Raw genomic sequence first — 17,498 nt, forward strand, 5'->3', positions numbered from 1 at the left:
CAGGTGGGAAATACCCAAACATCAGCAGAAAGCCACCATGATTCAGATGTGGAATGATATGGAAAGCCCCCTGCAACAGAAATGTGGCAGAGGAGGGGCCAGAGCCGCCCTGCTGCACGAACCCAGAAAGATCCTCTGGGCCAGGGTCTTCCTCAGTGCTGAGTGGCAGGCTCGAGGGGAGCCTGCCTGTGCAGGGGGTGGGCCTGGGTGACTTCCAGTGGTCCCTGTCAGCCTAAGCCACACCATGATTCATTTTTCTAGCCAATGACAACCACATTAACATAGAAATGAAAGCAAAATTCATTGTTCTTTTTTTTTTTTTTTCTTTTTTTTTTTTTTGGTGAGAATAACTAACCGTGTTGCTTACGTAGACAAGCAGCCCATTATCTACTAATCACCACAGAGTTGCCTCAGTGACAGAAGAGAAAGCAGAGGTGAGGCAGTCCAGCTCCTCTGGGACAGGAGCTCCCTGGGCACCCTGCCCCTCTGTGTTGTTCCAAACAGCCCACTGGAGTTGTGCTGAAGGAAACAATCAAGTATCAGGGTACAAACACAGCAGGACAGCAGCCCCATGGCACAGGATCAGCAGGAGCAGAGGTCTGCTGGCAGGGCCGGGACACAGTGCGGGGCTGCGGGCTCACGGATGCAGGACCAAGATCTGCATGGCGGTGGCCTGAAAAATCCTTCCACCGTCATGTCCCGAGATCACGGTAACCGTGACTTCCTCTGGATTCAGAGATTTTGGAGAGAGCACACTTCCACTCAGCTGAAGTGGAACCCACGAACGTCCATCCACAGGTGCCGCTGCCGTGCCTAGAACTTTGGCTGGTAGAGGGAGACTCGTCCGCTAAGGCACCCCGAGGCGATCTGACAGTGCGTGGGGGAGAACTTGGTGGTGAGCACCACGTCGTTGTGGGAGTAGAGCGAGCGGATCTCGCGCAGGGGGCTGGCCTCCCGCGGCAGGCAGTCCACCAGCTCGCTGCAGTGCGCATCGAAGCCCAGCAGGCGGATGCCGAAGCCGTGCGGGGACGAGATCATGCGGCCGTCGGGGCTGAAGCAGAGCTCCTTGATGTAGCCCCGGCCCACGTTCGCCTCCTCGATGCAGTGCGTCAGACGCAGGGAGCAGCGTGGGGACACGGGGCGAACCGGGGCTCCTTCCTGGAATTCATAGACACAAGTCCACTAAAGGGAGAGGCAGAGAAAGGGACACTGAAAGAGAAGTAAAGCACTGCAAATACACATTCCCTCCCCCTGCACCTCAACAGGTAACCAGAGCTCATATGAACTGCTAATGGCACTGAGGGTGATGCTCCTGCTGACCTGCTCCTCAATGAGCACCCTGAGCGGGCCACTGCCTCAGCTTCTCCTTACCTGTGAACTGTTCAAGCAAAGCAGCTGCCCAGCATTAAAGCTGCTATTTTAATTAAATGAGTGCTAGATATAATCTTTCCAATCTAGGTTTCATCTGCAGAGAGCAAAGCCTAATCCTTTGGCAAGGCACCTACTCCAATTTAGTAAATATTTAAATTAAATCTATAAAGTCAAATTCAGCTGACTGTAACTCAGAGCAGATCACTGGCATTTTATGCCTTTGACTTCAAAAGCATGGAATCTTGAAACAAGCTGGTAACAGATTTTTGAAGGAAGATTATGAACAGCTCTACAGCCAGTTTGTTATGTGTGAGACACATTAACAATCTCTGTCTATCATCTCATCATTTAATCTCAAAACAAATGTTAAAAAAACAATGACAAAGTTTATATCGTTTTGATTCCACTTCAGCCCCAATACAAGCATTCCTAGCTCTGTTTCATGCATCCTTCTGAAATAACCACAAGAGAAAAAATACTAATGAATATTAATAAACAGAGTAAGGCAGACTCTACAACTAAAAGAAATTGTAACTCAGTAAATCATCAGTACTGACAAAATGTAACATTTTGCATGTTACAAAAATTCTGTGTTGTATAGCAGTTTGATTGTTGGACAATCAGCACTAAAATTTATAACCAATCTGCTAAGCTTCCACTCAGTCCTCTACACTTGTGTGAAGGGTTACCACTACAGAGTGGCTTTCTTCAACAACAACAAAAATCTCAAACAAATACAAAGAGACAAAAAAAAAAAATTCCACCAAAACCAAATGAACCCCAATTTACATCAGCAATCAAGTAACTAAACCACTTATTATTGGACAAGTACTATTGTCTACTGTTGGTCAAGTTAGAAGAGCAGAATCTGCAGCTTGTAGCTGGTCTTATGACTTCCTGCATCAGGGAAAAGGATTGAAGCAGGTTCTACCAGGAAGATCATTAAAAAATAAAAGTATACATCTGACTGCACGTATTTTAAAGAAGAACACGAGGCAATGTATTACCTCCTGGTCATCTGTGTTGCTGGAGCACCGCAGCAGTGTGGCCCATCCCTTGGGGTGCAGTTGCAGCGATGTGATGCAATTCCCACGATCTCTTTCTCCTGGAACCTCTGGTGTTAACACCTCAAGGCTATTTCTAGGTGATCCCCCTACAAGAGGAATTAACTGTGAGTCTCAGTGAAATCCACACATTGACCTTCACCTCTCTCACCAGTCCTGCTGCTGAAATGAGATCACACCTGTGGCAGCTGCACATGGCTGCCAGGCCAGACTGCACCGTCAGGACAGGGAAACTCAGAGGGTTACAGGAACCGGAGCCAACCCCCATGGGCTCAGCCCTCATTTCAAACAGCTTCCTTGTTTGAAATTTAGGTGCCAACGCTTGCGTTGAACCAGCCCACATTGACAACTGCATTAACCTTCCACACTTATGCTCTTTGTTAGCATTACAGCAAAATCTAAAAAGAGTGAGGTTTTTACACAAATTGCTGATTCTCAAACGTGCATGATGTACTCTCCAAATTCCTTCCAACGTTTGCTCAGCTTGCAGACGATTTTCTCCCTTCTTCCCCATGCCCCCAGGTAAATCACTCCCTGGCATCCAGGTAAGCCTCCTCTCAGCAGTATGCTTCAGCATCTCACAACCATGAGTAGCTAAAAATTAACATTACATTTCTTTGAAATTGTAAGGGGTGCACAGAGTATTCACCCATTAGCCAACTTCACGTTGATTCTCTGGATTTTTCCCTTAAAGCTCATTCACACAAACTTTATTCAGGGAAAAACGCAGGGAGAAGGAAGCACCTCTTATGTAACAATAATGTATTGACACAAAATACCAATCTTGTTACTTTTATCAGATTTCTCAGACATAAAACCTGATTAGACTCCCAGACTTTGGTGTGCAGTAAGACTTTACTGGTTTAACAGAAATCTCAGCAACACCATTCTTTAAAAACCACAGGACAAAAAAAACACTTTTTCACTATTCTACTCTGGCCTCTTTTGGATACAGTAAATCAAAGTCCAGGATTTCTTTTAATTTATCACTTTTTTAGTGATTTTTTTCCTACCTTCTCGCTGGGAGGGCCGTGACAAGGTTTTCTCAGAGAGCGGCCCCGAGTTGTTCTGGTGACAGGGTGAACCCACAGCTCGAGGGCCAGAGGAGCCCGACGATGTTATGTCTGCAAACAGCACCAGACAGATGAGCCCACAGGTACCCCAGCACATGCAGGCTGCTGGCCAAGAGCACCCCAGAAAACACCCCAGTACAGGACCTGCCACAGACCGCCTCACCAGCATTCACCTGAGCTCGATGTGGTCCTCCTGGCTCTTAAAATCGGGTAGCTGCCAACCTCCAAAGACTTGTTTAGGTCAAGATCATGCAAAATCAGAAGGTAACCAGAGGAGGTGGAGATGAGCATTTTTGAACAGTCTGGCGTCAGCCTCATTCGCATCAGAAAACGGGTGTGAAAAAACTTCTTGTGGGGACATCCTTCCTCAGTGCACCTGCACAGCAAGACAAGCACAGGAGGGGGCTGTGGTCAGCTCCAGCTTGAGGACCTGATTGTGCCCACAAGGGTCCAGGACATGCCCAGCATCACTCACTTTGTTTACCCCAAAATCTTTTTTTTGAGTGTTGTCTTTATCCTACCTTTTAACGGAATGGGTGAAGTCACATACTCCTACAACTACAACAAGGACAGGACCTTCTTCAGAAGGAAGAACTATGTTTTGGCACATCAACAAGAGAATCACATGATCATAGAACTACTGCGTTGGAAGAGATCTTCAAGATCATCATAAGGTCTCTTACAACCTTGTAATTCTCTGATTCTGGAGATCATTGTGCAACCCATGCCCTAACACCTCAACTAGGTGGAGGAGGAGAAGCTCCTTTCTAGCCACTTACTATTACTAGAGAGGTGATGCAAGCTCTTGGTAAGGGCTATAAACTCCTCCCAGTGTTTCAGACCAAACTGCAGCCCCACTCCAGGAGGCAGGCTTTGCATTTTGTACAGAAGGCCTGGTGTACCTGTCCTGGTGTGCTGCAGAAAGCCCTGGGGCGAGCACAGCCACGTACCTGTTGGTGTCCCAGATGATCACGTTTCCATCAAAGCCTGAGGTCACCAGTAACCTTGTGTTGGTGTCGTACTCGATGTTCTTGACCCAGCTGGTGTGGCCATGCAGTGTGCACACTTTGGTGTTGAGCTTCCTCAGGTCCCAGAGCGCAATGGTCGTGTCGTCGGAGCACGTCGCGAACAGCCGGTTATCCAGGAACCTGGGGCAGGAGGGAAACACTGCAGTGCTCAGGGCTGTCTGCACAGCAAATGGGCTGCAGCAGGACTGTAAGCTAACACAGAGAAAAGAGAGCAGCCACAAACACAACCCCCTCAAAACTCAATGCAGAATACCGCCATTAAAAGCTCCACTGAAAGCAGAACTGTTGGGATACGAACCAGCAGTGCCTCTGTAGCAGCAAACAATCAAACACAAATCACAGCAGAAGTCTGGTTTGGTTTGGGGTTTTGTGTGTTAATGGACTTTGTGCAAATCACACGAGAGCCAAAGCACCAGAGGAGCACCTCCTTGGACAGAACCCCCACAGTCAGTCTGTTCCCCCTCTGGACAGCACTCAGCTAGCTGGGGCTGGGAGCAGCACAGCTACGAAATAAACTGAGTAAATGGAGTCTAGAGTTTACTGAAGCAAATATAAGGCTTTCCAAAAACACCGAGTGAAGATCAGACCTGGTTTAAGAATGCACCAACACGAGTTATTTGGTTCAGTGAGCAAATGAACGGATGAAATCACTCAGTTTGCACTAGGCAGATCAAAGGTGAGCACATGCCTGGAATTCAGGCGTGCCTTTACTTTCAGAAGGACAAGGCATGCTGGTTTATGATTGGAATTAATTCGATGAAGGCATTCAATTAAGAAAAGCCCTCCCTGAGGTAAAAGGAACAAGACACCCATCCAAAAAACAGACACTAAAAATCCTTTAAGCCTAGAGCTATACCACACAAAAGCAGCAACGATTCTAAAAAATGAACAACAACCAACTATCATGGGAAAAATCCCAAACTTTGATACATAATACATATTTTTGATGCTCACTATAAGGAACTTCTGCAGTGCTACAGTGACTGAAATCCTGCTCATTAACCAGAATAAGGCTCCAGGTCAAGCTGTAGAAACTGTGTGCAGAACAGAGTTCAGTTCCTTTGTGTCAGACACACATTTTAGTCCAGCTTTCCTGACAGACATCTAGCTGATATAAAAAATAAGTCTTTTGTAAAAAGGACAACACAAGGACAACAGCTTGTGAAAAACATCAACTTATCTGATGAACATGGCACCCCACATCATATTGGGCTCTTCTGAGTGAAGACACTCAGAATGTTCTACAGTTTTCTTGGGGTTCTTCGTTTGGGTTTAGTTATTGGTTGAAGTTTTTTGTTGTTGTGTAGTTGGTTGTTGTCTTGGGGTTTTGGAGTGGGTTTTTTTGCTTTGAGAACCTGACTGAAGGCTGCAATACTGTTAGGAGATACCTTAAATTCACACCTCAAAATCTATTCGCAGAACCAGAACAGCTTAAAATCCCCTGAATTTAAAAGTTAAAATGCTACGTGATAAAAATAATGATAGATTTAGACATCTGCTCTTGCTATTTCCAGCTCTACCCCAAGAAAGTGGCAGAGGATTTAAACTACAATGCCTATAAGCTGAGTTGTGTCAAAAGGTCTCTCCTGACCTACCTGATGTTATTTACACAGTCTTCGTGAGCTTCAGACAGAGTCTTGATGTGCTTTGAAGATATTGGGTCAAAGAGCAGGACTTCAGTCTGTTCACAGGCGACAGTCAGCACTGACCTGCAGGGAGCAGAACAGAAAACTCCATGTTTGTGTTGGGTTTTTCCCTCCAGCAGGCACCTGTCATGCCACAGATTCTGTGTCACCTGGTCCCTCTGCCCACCCTCTGCCCATATCTTACAGAGTTTCTGTGACAGGAAAAGTAACACTGAATCAAAGGTTTATTTCCAATATATATTTGCCCTTTTGCAAACCAGTCAGGGTCTTTTCACTAAAACCTTGCAAAATAAAGATTTAGTAGCACCGGGGGCACCAGCTGGAGCTGGGCACTCGTTAGCAGGATTGTGACCCCCCGGCCCCTCTCCTCTTGGAGAGGGAGAGTCCCTGCTCCCCCCAGGTGAGGTGCGAGGGGTACAGGATGACACCTCACGCCAGGTACTTGCCCCAGTCATTTAAACCACAGCCCAGAGGTGCTGCTGATGTAAACGGCGATGACACCTGGTCACCAGAACGGATCTTGCGCCTCGGGATCGCCGGGCACACTTGGATGGGCACCCCCGGGCACACCGAACCGGGGAGCCCCAGCACACCGCTACCGGGAGCTCCGGGCACACCTGGGCGGGAATCCCGAGCACACCTACCCGTCGGGCGAGTACTCAAGGTTAAAGACGGCGCCGTGGGTGCGGGTGCTGAGGGACACGGAGTCCGCGGGCTGGATGGCGCCGTACAGCCCGGTCATGGCGCCGAACGTGTCCCGCGCCGGGTCCACGGCGGCCCCGCGGCCCAGGCAGCGCCCGCGCAGCCACGCGAAGAGCCCGCCGGGGGCGCCAGGCCCCGGGTCGGTGGGGTCGCTGTGGCGGGGGGGCTTCGGGTCCAGCCCCGGGTCCAGCCCTGAGCCTGGCCCCGGCTCCGGCCCCGGCTCCGGCCCCGGGCCCTTGCTCATGGCGGCGGCGGCAGCGCCGGCCCGCGTCCGCCCCCTACCGGTCGCCCTCACCAATGCGCCTGCGCCGCCCCGCCCCGGCCCCGCCCCTGCCGGCGCCGGAGCTGCGTCTGCGCGGGCGCGCGCCGTGCCCCGCCCATACCAGTCACGTGTTGGCCGCCCCACGTGACCGCGGCCCCTCAGGCTGGGCGCTCGGCCGGAGGCAGCGCTGCTCCCATCGAGCGGCGGCCTCGGCACTGGCCGCTGCTTGCCTGCTCTGCTGCTTGCAGGAAAAGGGAACGCCGTCCCAAGAGGGGTTTGCTGTCTGCGCGGAGCCACGGGAGTGAGGCCGTGCGGTGTCGGGACCGGGCAGTGCCGGCCCTGGGTATCGCCAGCATCGGCTCCAGACGGAGAGAGCACCTGTGCCTCGGGCTGCTCGGCCTGAGGGCTGAGGTATAGCTGCAAACGGGGCTGAGTACTTATTAATAGAAACGAGGCGTAACATATAACCCGTTAACGCTGATGTCTTTGTACAATGTATAAACAGTTTTGATGGACGGCGAGCAGCGTTTTGTAGGAACCACCCAGCTCCCGCTCTGGATAAAATCCCGCAGACTAGGATAAAAAACAGGCTGGGCCCCGCATGCCTCACTGAATGGGGTGTGTGAATGGGGGCTGTGCTCTGGGGAACGAGCCCGCGTTGGGGACAGCGCCTCCGTCCCCGAGCCTGGGCTTCCCCCACACCCTTTGCCCTCTTAAAGACAATTAGCAGCAGGATTTTTTCCAAAACCACCTAGGAAAGGTCAGGGTCCCTCCTCCCCACAAAAGCCACTCCTTTAGTGGATTGTGAATACTTCTCCTTAAGTTCTTGTAAACGTACTGACAGAATATTTTTATGAACACATAAAATTTCAATATGTCTTTTTAAGTAGGGTTTGAGAGTGTGGAAGATGCTACTGAAACCTCATTGGCAAAGAGGGGTCCAGAGAGGCCTCCTTAGTCTGGTCCAGTGCTAGAAGTGCAGGATATGTGCCAGTAAGGATGAGATCCATAACAGTCCCAGGCTTCAAGTCCAACAGCAGGACCGGGCCCTTCTTTGGGGTCTGTTTCATGCTGGGAGTGTCACTGTGACCTCTGTCTTATCCCCAAAACGTTCCCTCTGTCCCATACAGATGAACTCCATTTTCTTCCAAAATATTCTTTGTCCCTTGCATGGTACCTCAGGTCTTACCCCAAATTTTTCTCTACCTGTCTAACTTGTCTACTACTGACTACTTTGCCAAAATTACCTCAAAAGTGCCAGCCCAATCTTGAATCTGCCTCATTCCTGGGGACCTGCTAGGACATCTGGAGTCCTGACCCCGGTCACCACAGAGAGACCAGCCGCAGTCACAGGGAGAGATGGCACAGTGAGCCACACCAGGGTCTGGGAACAGAAGGAGGCAGAGTGTGTTCAATGGGATATGCTTGGAACCCCGGGTTGTTCATGGAGAACCTAGTCAAGAGCTGCAGCGACAGCCAGCGCAGAGGGTGGCATTAATGTCCTGGGCTTGGAGAACCATTTCTTAGCAGAGCAGTTCTGAGGAATGTAAAATGTACTCCTGAGAGTGCCTAAGGGAAACACAGATGCTTTCCTAGAAAACAAAATACACGTCAGTGTTGCAGGTAACCCCATGGGTGAGACACAACCCCCGGGCCTCATGGAACCAGGACCCCCATCCTGCAAACACCACAGGATTTCCAGGACAGGAATTTGTATCCTGTGGGCTGGAAGGGGTTTCCAAAAGTGCTGCTTGCCTCAGTGCCCAGTCAGGTTTGTGCTGGACCTGACTGGACACCCTGGTTTGCACTGGGGCTGCGTTCATTTTTCCTGAGAGGTGCAGTGCCATGTTCTGCATTCAGGGTGAGCGTAATCCATCACATTCCATCACATATCCATCATATGTGGATGTTGTGGCTGCTTCTGGGCAGGGCTGACCCTGCCAAGGGCTTTTCAGCTTCTTCTGCCTTGACAGCAAGCAGGCTGGGAGTCTACAGCCCAGACAGCAGATCCCAGCTGGGGCAGATGTTATTTAAATCCCCTCCCTTTACGTTTCCCCTTTTTACATACTGAGCATAGTGCCATACAGTGTGGGATGCAGATTTCCAGGTCATCAGAGCTGTCTGGGGCCACTGCTGCTCATGTCCTGGCCTGGCATCAGTCAGTTGGCTTCCTGCAATTCCAGCCAGAAGGTTGTGCTGGTCATGCAGTTTTTCCATTTTTTTCCTAATCAGAAGGGGTTTTGGTTTTTGTTTTTTAGTTTTTGTTTTCTTTGTTTTTTGTTTGTTTGTTTTTTGGGTTTTTTTCCCTTTCGTTTGGTTTGGTTTGGTTTGGTTTTTTGGTTGTTTTTTTTTTTTTTGTTTTGTTTTTTGGGATTTTTTTTGTTTGTTGTGGGTTTGTTTTTTGTTTTTTTAATTCATTTGCTATCCAAATTCTATTAGTTACCCAAATTCTATCTGCTTATAATTATCTCCATGGACACATGGAGTATAATGGGACAGAAAAGGAAGAACAACGATAAAATAATTAGAATATACAAAAGAAGTGGTGCACGATGGAGGAGCATCCCTGGGAAGTTGTCCCAGACTGACCAGGCCTGTGGCATCTCTTGTGTGAGGTGTTGACTCCACACAACGACCAACAGGGAAACCACCTCAGGACGAAACTTTCGGGGAAGCGCGCGAAACACTTTGTGCCGTTGATAGCCGGGACACCCCTTGCGGACCGCAGCCGACCGGCTCGGTGGGAGAACGGGCACCGGGAGCTGCGGGCTCCGCGGGGAAACTGCCGGCCCGGCCGGGCCGCACCGCACCGCGGGGGGACGGGCGGACCCGCCCCGGGCCCGCCCCTTCCGCGCCGGCGGCGCGATGGAGGCCGGCGAGGCGGCGGGAACGGAGGCAGCGGCAGCGGCGGCGAGCGAGGCGGAGGCGGCGGTGGTGGCCGAGGCGCTGCGGCTGCTGCGGATCGAGCCCTCGGCCGCGGGCGATCCCGGCGCGGGGCGGGCGGACGGCGCGGCGGGTCCGTGCTCGGTGCGTGCGGCGGGGCCGCGCTCGGTGCTCGGTGCGTGCGGCGTGCCGAGCCCCGCTGAGCGCCGTGCCCGCTCCCCTCCCGCAGAGGAACGCGCTGCGGAAGCGGCGGCGCTGGCAGCGGGTTCTCGCCGCCCGGCGCGGGAAGCGGCGGCAGGAGCGGCAGCGCCGCCGGGCACGGCGGGCAGCGGCGGACAGGGACGGCCCGAGACCGGCGCTCGGCAGCGGCCCCGCCGGAGCCGCGCCGCCCTCCCACCGCCGCGGCAGGGTTCCGGCCGCCCTGGCCACGGAGCGGCTGCTGGAGGCGCGGGCGGCGGGGCCGCGGCTGTGCGTGGACCTCGGCGTGGGCGGCAGCATGACCGAGAAGGTGCGGGGGTCCCGGGGGCTGCTCGGGTTTACGGGGGGCTGCTCGGGGGTCCTGGACAGGCTGCGCTCCGCGTGTGCTCCTCCCAGCTGCGGCAGAGCGCCGGAAGGTCGGCGGGACCGCCAGCCCCAGGCTCGGGGTCACCGTCGCGCTGTGTCCCCAAGGAGAGCGGCCGCCTGGCCTCGCAGATCCGGAGGCTGTACGGGGCGAACCGCCGCGCGGCGCGGCCCTTCTGGTTGTGCCTGACGGGGTTCGCGGCCGGGACGCCGATCTACGAGCAGTGCTTCCGCATGAACGACGGCTTCGCTGGATACCTGGTGAGGGTCTGGCGCGGGATGGGGGGTGAGCTCAACTCTGTGCTCTGCATCTTATTTAAAATTAGTCAATTGTTGCTGTTCTCCCTTTCTCAAAGCACCCCGAGAACTTTTGATGAGGAGAAAATTTAATTGCGTTTTTAGGTGTGTTGATCAGTGCCCAGAACAGAAACGTTGTCCAATTGAAAAGGAAGAACCCCAGGTCAGATCTGTAGGAGATCTGTAGGATCTATATAACCTTTGGCAGTTTGTATGTCCAGAGCAGTAGTGTTGGTCCTGGGATATCTCTGTGCCTGGGTTGGTGCTTTGTTCTGGCAGATGTACCTTAGACTAATGGGCTGCTTCACTCTGTCTTGTATTTTCAAGATGGATACAACTCCAGAGAGTTACCTGGACCTGTTTCCTTTGGAGGCCATTGTTTATCTCACTCCTGACTCTGAGAATGGTAAATATTTCACAGGCTTTAGGCAAGGGAGAGCCAGAGAAAAAGGTTGACTTTTAGAAATTTCTTTTTGAGGCCATTCCATGCTTCAGGCGAGTTGTTCCTCACATGGGCTGTCTCACATTGTATGAGACATGCTGTGTGCTCAGATCTGGTGCTGGTGGGACCTGTGTGCTCCCAGCCCACAGCCACCAGGGTGAGGAGGCTCTGCCCACTGCTGTCCTTGGGAGTGGGGTCTGCTGGGAGGGCACTGTCCTGCAGGATTGACTGCTGTGTGGTGGTGAGCCAGTGCATGTCCTATTTCTAGTCCTTGAAGACATTGATCCGGACAAAGTGTACGTGCTGGGAGGCCTGGTGGATGAGAGCATTCACAAGGTGCGTGGTGCCTGCCCCGTAAGAAGAGACATCCCAGTGCTGTGGCTGCTTCCATCATCCCTTTTTCCTCAAATTCTGCCTGGACCCAGCAGCAAGCTGGGAGAGGCTGCAGCAGTGTGGGCGCCAGGGCAGGTTTTGGCTCTGTGGCTGCTCAGGCCACATGTGTGAGGCCGTGTGTCGGCTTGTCCACGTGTCCCCTGCAGCAGCTGACCCTGCGGAGGGCACAGGAGCACTGCCTGCAGACAGCCCGGCTCCCCATCCGCGAGTACATGGTGAAGGCCCCTAATTCCAGGAACTACCACTCCGAGACGCTGGCCATCAATCAGGGTGAGGGGCTGCATGGGGGCTGGAGGGTCACATGGAGTCCGCTGTGATCCAAAGGCCGGGTGGGATCCCCTGCTCCCGGGAAGCTGTGCACGAGGCAGGGGACAGTCGGGTGGAGGGGTGCTGGGGGGCTGCTGTTGGGACAGGCCACAGAGGGATGGGACTTTGGAGACCTGTGCCACCTCAGCCAAGTCTGACAATGACAGGGAGGGATGTTGGTGTCTTGTACCCCCATGGGCTGGCACACCTGGCTACAGCAGGGGATGTGCTTGTGCTCCTTCACCTCTGCAAGGTGAATGTCTCTCTATTGGTGACTGCAGAGGGGCTTGTGACCCACGCTGGCTCCTCAGAGTTTGTACCCCTGACAGGAGGATTGTGTTGCTCCTCCGTGGACACAAGGCAGAGGAAGTGGGTGGGGGGTCCATGCCTGGGAGTGATAGTGGGAGCACAGCAGGTGTGGTTCACTGTGCGGGGGGACACTGGTAGGTGGCACATGTCAGCCAAAACAGTGATGGGGGCACCTCACTCCAGTTGACACAGCCACTGCTTTGCCCAGAGCTCCCTCAAGTCCTCTCCAAAATACTTGTCTGCCCTGAGGTAAGCTGCCTCAAGCACCAGCCCATCAGGTGTTAAGTGGGGGACCTTCTCTGGGCCAGCTGTCATCACTTCCCTGGTGTTCGATAGGTATGTGTAGAGCTGCTGGCGCCATTGTCACAGCAGGTGTGTGACTCAGCATCTCTCTGCCCCGACAGTCTTTGATGTCCTGTCCACCTACTACGAGACGGGAAGCTGGCCAGCAGCTCTGAGGGCTGGAGTTTCTTCTGGAAAAGGCTACGTGCTACCGGATACAGCGGAACAGGTGGAAACACCCCAACGCGCCACTGCTGCCCAAGAAAACTCTTTATTTTGTGATGAGGAGCTGCACAGGCAGGAAGCACCAGCATGAATGTGCACAGGAGACAGCTGTTTCCAGCAGTGTGAGGATGTTGTTGGAGCAACACCTTCTACCTCAGGAATGTGGTGCTGGACATCCCCCATGTCCCTGAGCAGGAAAGAAAAGTTGGTGGAGCCTAGTATCAAGTGAAAACTGACAGGAATCAGTTTTGCTTCTTTGCAAAACTTGTTTGTGACTCCTATACCTACACTTGTTCTGGGATGGGGGGGAGAGCTTTAGGGTGTTTTTGTCATTTTATTGAAACAGAGAGTAAGGTGAAGTTAGGATTGCAAAGCTTATGGGCAAGGAAAAGCCCCTACCATGGGACAGGACAGTCCTGCTCCTGCAGGAGATTGCGGGATGGCGAGCAGTTCCCAAGGGCACTATGTGCCAACAGCTTAAACCCAGTGAAGACTTAGTGAGTTGTTGAAGCCTTTGGCTAGTTGTATGCATCTAATATAAAATAAAAGGTTTAGATCCCCATTGTGTCCATACAGTTACTGATGAGTGGTACCTTGTCACATCTGACACACAGAGGTCCCTGACCCCCGTGTCCCTGCTGGGAGGTACCTGGGCTTGGCTGTACCCTGCACAGAGCAGTGCCACATGCACAGCCACAGCAGGAAGTGTGTTTGGTGCAACTGAGTCCGTACATTACCTCAGCCATTGCTGCCAAAAGGGCCCTAAAACCTCATGGCCCATGGCAGCAGGACCTGAAGGTCATCTGAGGTAAGTTTGGTTATGTGTTTTCATTCCTCTCTCACAGCAAGACCCTTTCAAAGCCCTGGGGCTTGTGTCCAAGTGTGTGTGACAGTGGGTCTGCAGGAGCAGCTGGGGGCTGTTGTGGTTTAACCCAAGCCAGAGGTTCACCAGAGGTTAAGCCACAACAGGGGTTCCAAGTGTTACGGTGTCAGTGTTGCCCAGCGCCTGTTGCTGTGCCCTGGTGGCTCTTGGCAAGCTGGATGTGGAAATGATCCCCATCAGTGTCGCAGAGCCAGGGGACACTCCTGTCCCCAGTGCTTTGGGAGAGGTGGTGCCATCACTCAAGCTCACCGGTGCTCCTCAGCTGCCTAGTGCAGACCCCCTGGGCTGTAGTAGCTCCTTGGGGAAAGGCAGATACCCCCCAATATCCCCAGGCTGGACCTCAGCAACGAGGGACTGGCCTCTGCCCCTCCATCTAAGGGTACTGCAGTGCTGCCTCACAGGAATGCACAGCAAAACCCCCTCCCAGCTCACACCTGGCCAGGGTGAGTGGCACCTGCTCGAGGGGGATAGGGCTGGTCCTTGCTGGGGGAGCCTGTGGCGGTCCCCGCACAGCTCTGACCGCAGCATTACGGTGTCAGGGCTCGCCCTTTCCTCTGGCAGACACCGAGCCGTGAGCTGCTCCAATGGTGGGGGAGAGCTCTCGAGGGCCTGTCTGGCTCACCAGCACAGGGCTGCAGAGCAGCACTGTCCTGGCTGAGATGACCCTCTCTGGATAAGGAAAAGCAGCTGAATATGGGATCACTGTGTTCCCTCAGCCACAGAAGGTGGGGAAAGCCACCTGGGGTCCTTCACATTGAGCCTTCACATTGGGTGGGATTTGACATCCCTTTAGTTCAGAACCTGCCTGGAGAGCAGAGTGAAAAGGCAGGCTGAAAGAGAGGCTTCTCACTCTTCCTCAAGGGTGACAAAGGCCATTAGGCATCAAAGGCAGCTGAGACAACACTGTGAGACTCACCACCTACACAGTCTGTGGGAGGCAAGGGACAGGCCCTGGGCAAGACACACACTGAAGTGCTCCAAGAGCCCCTGGGGCATGGCTGCTCTTGGGGAGCCCAGCCAATGTGTGTGGGCATATTCTCCCACAGCCATCCTGGGCTAAACATTGCCTGTGGAGCGTGTGAGGTGGACAGAGGGCACATCTGGGCTCTGTCCCCATCAGTGCCCTCGTGTGCCCCCACCCCGCCTGTCACAGCCACGGGGATGCCCTGAACTGCTGCAGGAGACAGAAGATGGCAGCTGATAGGGCTGTGTGCTGGCGGGCAAGGAGCTTGGTGCCCAACTCAGGGCAGACTTGTCCATGGAGCTGCTGGTGCAGAGCCTGCACCAGCTGCTGGTAGGTGCCCACCACATCCCCCAGCGCAGCTCCCAGCTCCTGCTGTCTCTGCCTGCACTGCTGGCAGTGTGTCACCTGGAAGCAGGTCACTGCCAGGTGAACCAGGCGGTCAAACGTTGCTCTCAGTGCACACTGCACCTCTGTGAGAGGCTGCTCCATGCTCAGGAGTGCCTGGCAGCTAGACAGCAGGTCCTGGGAAGCCCAGCCCAGGGCACCCTTGCTCTCTGCACCCTGCTCTGCACACTGGTCATGCAGGTGGGTTGCCTGGTTCCCACAGAGCTTCCCTACAACCTCCTGGAGCTCTGCAGTGTAGGCTAGGAAGCGGGAAAAATCTGCAGGGCTCATCCATGCCTGGTCCTTCAGCTGCCCGAGCACTTGGATGTGAGGGTCCTGTCCTGCCACGTTCCCAGCAAGGGAGACTGGGAAACTGCTCCTAGGGGTCCTGCGAAGGCTGCAGCTGCTGGATGGTGGAGTGGTGAGGGGCCCTGGGAACTGGGGGGGGCTGGTTTCACATTCCCCCTGGTTGTAGGGCTGGGGGAAGCAGCTGATGTAGGGCAGCCGGCAGCCACAGCTGCCCAGCCCACGTGGTGCTGGGGAACATCCCAAGGGCCCGGCTGGGATGGGGGTCGGAGGGGTCTGCTCACTCTCCTCGGGGTTAAAACAGAGGAAGGGGTGTTTTGCAGCCCCGTGGTCTCCTGCTCCTTTCCCCAAGAGAACTGGGACCGATGAGATGGAAAGCCCTGCAGATGGAGCCAGGCAGGAGTCCTTCCCCAGCCCTGCAGCTTGTTCTCTGGGAAGAGAAGCCTGTGCAGGCTGTGGCTCCTGCTGAGCCACATTTCCTGTGTCTCTTGTGGGCTGCCCTGCACCCAGCCCTGAGCTGCTCACCAGCTCCTTGCCAAAGCCTGCTCCAACAGGGGATGTGGGCAACTTCCTTCCAGCAGCATTGGCCCCCATGCACCTGCTGGTCGTCAGACAGGCCGAAGGCTCCAGCAGCTCATCGACCCTGTCCTGAAGCAGACTGCGTGACACAGGGTCTGTCTTCACCCCAAGTGAGAGCCAGGAGAGGCGGGTGAGAACCCCGGAGGCACTGCCACAATCTGCCAGGAGCTGGGCTGCATCTGGGAACCCTGCGTGGCCTTCGTGCACCTTCCGCAGGGTCTCCCCATTCACCACCTGTCGGCTCCTGGCCCGGGACACGGCTCCCTCGCTGCTGCTGTTGGCATGGCACTGACCATCGGCATGGTACTGACCATCAGCATGGCACTGACCATCGGCACAGTGCTGACCATCGGCATGGCACTGACCACCAGCGCTGCCCTTGCCAATGATACAGCTCTGACCATCGGCTTTGCTCTCCTGACAGGGAGCCAGTGAAGGCTCCACACTCACAGGGAGAGGCCCCTGGTCCTGGGCCAGATCCCGGGGAGGGGCTGTGCTGTGGACAGGACCTGGTGGCAGCAGCAGGATATTGTCAGAAGGGCAGACCACAGCAGAGGGCACAACACTGGCCTTGTGCTGTGCGGCCACCACCTCACCCCCATCCTCCTTTGCCCCTTGGGTCTGCCAGCCTCCAGTGGGCACACAGCTTTCCTCGCTCAGACACCCAGGATCTGTCTCTGCTGGGGAGCTTTCCTGGGCAGCTCCACTCTGACCTCTGGGAAGAGGCTCTAGGGACAGCAAAGGGGAGTGTTCTGGCTGGAGGCTGCTGTCCTCATCCCCACACTGGTCACCAGGATGGTGAATGTCTGAAATGGAGGAAATCACCCATTCCCTCATTGACTTTGTCTCCATCGTGCCAGGCTCCATCTTCATCGGGTCAGAGCAGAGGTCTGTGCCAGCAGTGTCCCTCTGGGCCTGGGTGGCCACAGGAAGCCTGATCTCCATGTCTTTCCCTGTGTCCTCTGTAGAGGGCTGAGTGGGCGGCCAGGAGCAGCAGCGCTGTGGAGAGCCCGGGATAGCCGCAGGAAAACTGACCTGTGAGGTGTAATCAGTTTTCAGGAAAGACCTTCTCTTCCTCAGGCTCTTGGTGTAGGTCAGCTCCTTCTCCTGCCCGTGCTTCTCCCTCATCAATGGCTTCTCCCCCAAGCTGTAGCACCTCAGCCTCTTTAGGACGCAGGAGGAGTTCTCTGTGCCCTTCCAGGATGCCATATCATAGCCTGATGGCAAGAAAAAACATGGAAATCAGGAATTAATCCAGGGCTGCAGGATACCCACATGCCTACACAGTGGGCCAAAAAGCTCCTGGCACAGGACTTGGAATTACAGGCACAGATGTCCAGCAGCAATTCCTGGCTCCCGAGGGCAGAGAAAAATGGTCTCTCATGATCAAGTACCTATTTGGAGTCTGATGTCAAGAAAAAGGCAGAGCCTGGGTGTGTGGCTACAGGGACTGACGTCCAGGTTAGGGTGGAGGGCTCCGGAGTCGCTTCACCTAAAGGCAGGTGTGGCTGTAATTGCCCAGTTAAATCTGGGGAAGA

General features: G+C 54.1%; 3 protein-coding genes across 13 annotated transcripts in view; 1 reads left to right on the forward strand and 2 right to left on the reverse strand.

Moving 5' to 3' along the window:
• Nucleotides 1-299: 299 nt before the first annotated feature.
• DCAF10 (DDB1 and CUL4 associated factor 10) lies at nucleotides 300-7,189 on the reverse strand. Of its 2 annotated transcripts, none has more exons than XM_063421690.1 (7): nucleotides 6,827-7,189; nucleotides 6,132-6,245; nucleotides 4,459-4,656; nucleotides 3,682-3,884; nucleotides 3,449-3,559; nucleotides 2,379-2,524; nucleotides 300-1,158 (listed from the first exon to the last, which is right to left on the reverse strand). In XM_063421690.1, exons 1-7 carry the CDS (start codon nucleotides 7,126-7,128, stop codon nucleotides 814-816), a joined length of 1,419 nt encoding a protein of 472 aa, XP_063277760.1. In that variant the 5' UTR covers nucleotides 7,129-7,189; the 3' UTR covers nucleotides 300-813. The 2 variants fall into 2 exon arrangements, with proteins under 2 accessions (XP_063277760.1, XP_063277758.1); XM_063421688.1 differs by having other exon boundaries at nucleotides 300-1,182.
• A 2,720-nt stretch (nucleotides 7,190-9,909) lies between these two features.
• On the forward strand, nucleotides 9,910-13,406 carry TRMT10B (tRNA methyltransferase 10B). Its single transcript, XM_063421691.1, has 7 exons — nucleotides 9,910-10,173; nucleotides 10,259-10,537; nucleotides 10,699-10,851; nucleotides 11,215-11,293; nucleotides 11,598-11,665; nucleotides 11,869-11,992; nucleotides 12,742-13,406. Exons 1-7 carry the CDS (start codon nucleotides 10,012-10,014, stop codon nucleotides 12,933-12,935), a joined length of 1,059 nt encoding a protein of 352 aa, XP_063277761.1. The 5' UTR covers nucleotides 9,910-10,011; the 3' UTR covers nucleotides 12,936-13,406.
• The window catches only part of FRMPD1 (FERM and PDZ domain containing 1), a 28,180-nt gene continuing 23,553 nt past the window's right edge, over nucleotides 12,872-17,498 (reverse strand). For all 10 annotated transcript variants that reach the window (XM_063421685.1, XM_063421682.1, XM_063421681.1 and 7 more), the window contains one exon: nucleotides 12,872-17,177. In XM_063421685.1, the coding sequence (XP_063277755.1) occupies nucleotides 14,875-17,177 (2,303 nt within the window). In that variant the 3' untranslated portion in view covers nucleotides 12,872-14,874. The remainder of the gene's footprint in view (nucleotides 17,178-17,498) is intronic.

Source organism: Prinia subflava, chromosome Z, assembly GCF_021018805.1.
Source record: "Prinia subflava isolate CZ2003 ecotype Zambia chromosome Z, Cam_Psub_1.2, whole genome shotgun sequence".
In the NCBI taxonomy this organism is placed as follows: Eukaryota; Metazoa; Chordata; class Aves; order Passeriformes; family Cisticolidae; genus Prinia; species Prinia subflava.

Coding starts and splice junctions, on each gene's coding strand:
- DCAF10 (XM_063421688.1), bottom strand. CDS start 7,128: ATGAGCAAGGGCCCGGGGCCGGAGCCGGGGCCGGAGCCGGGGCCAGGC. Junction 3,885..4,458: donor ATCATCTGGGACACCAACAG/GTACGTGGCTGT, acceptor CTTGCTGTGCAG/GTGCACTGAGGAAGGATGTC. Junction 2,525..3,448: donor ACGGCCCTCCCAGCGAGAAG/GTAGGAAAAAAA, acceptor TTCCTCTTGTAG/GGGGATCACCTAGAAATAGC.
- TRMT10B (XM_063421691.1), top strand. CDS start 10,012: ATGGAGGCCGGCGAGGCGGCGGGAACGGAGGCAGCGGCAGCGGCGGCG. Junction 10,538..10,698: donor GCGGCAGCATGACCGAGAAG/GTGCGGGGGTCC, acceptor TGTGTCCCCAAG/GAGAGCGGCCGCCTGGCCTC. Junction 11,993..12,741: donor GACGCTGGCCATCAATCAGG/GTGAGGGGCTGC, acceptor CTGCCCCGACAG/TCTTTGATGTCCTGTCCACC.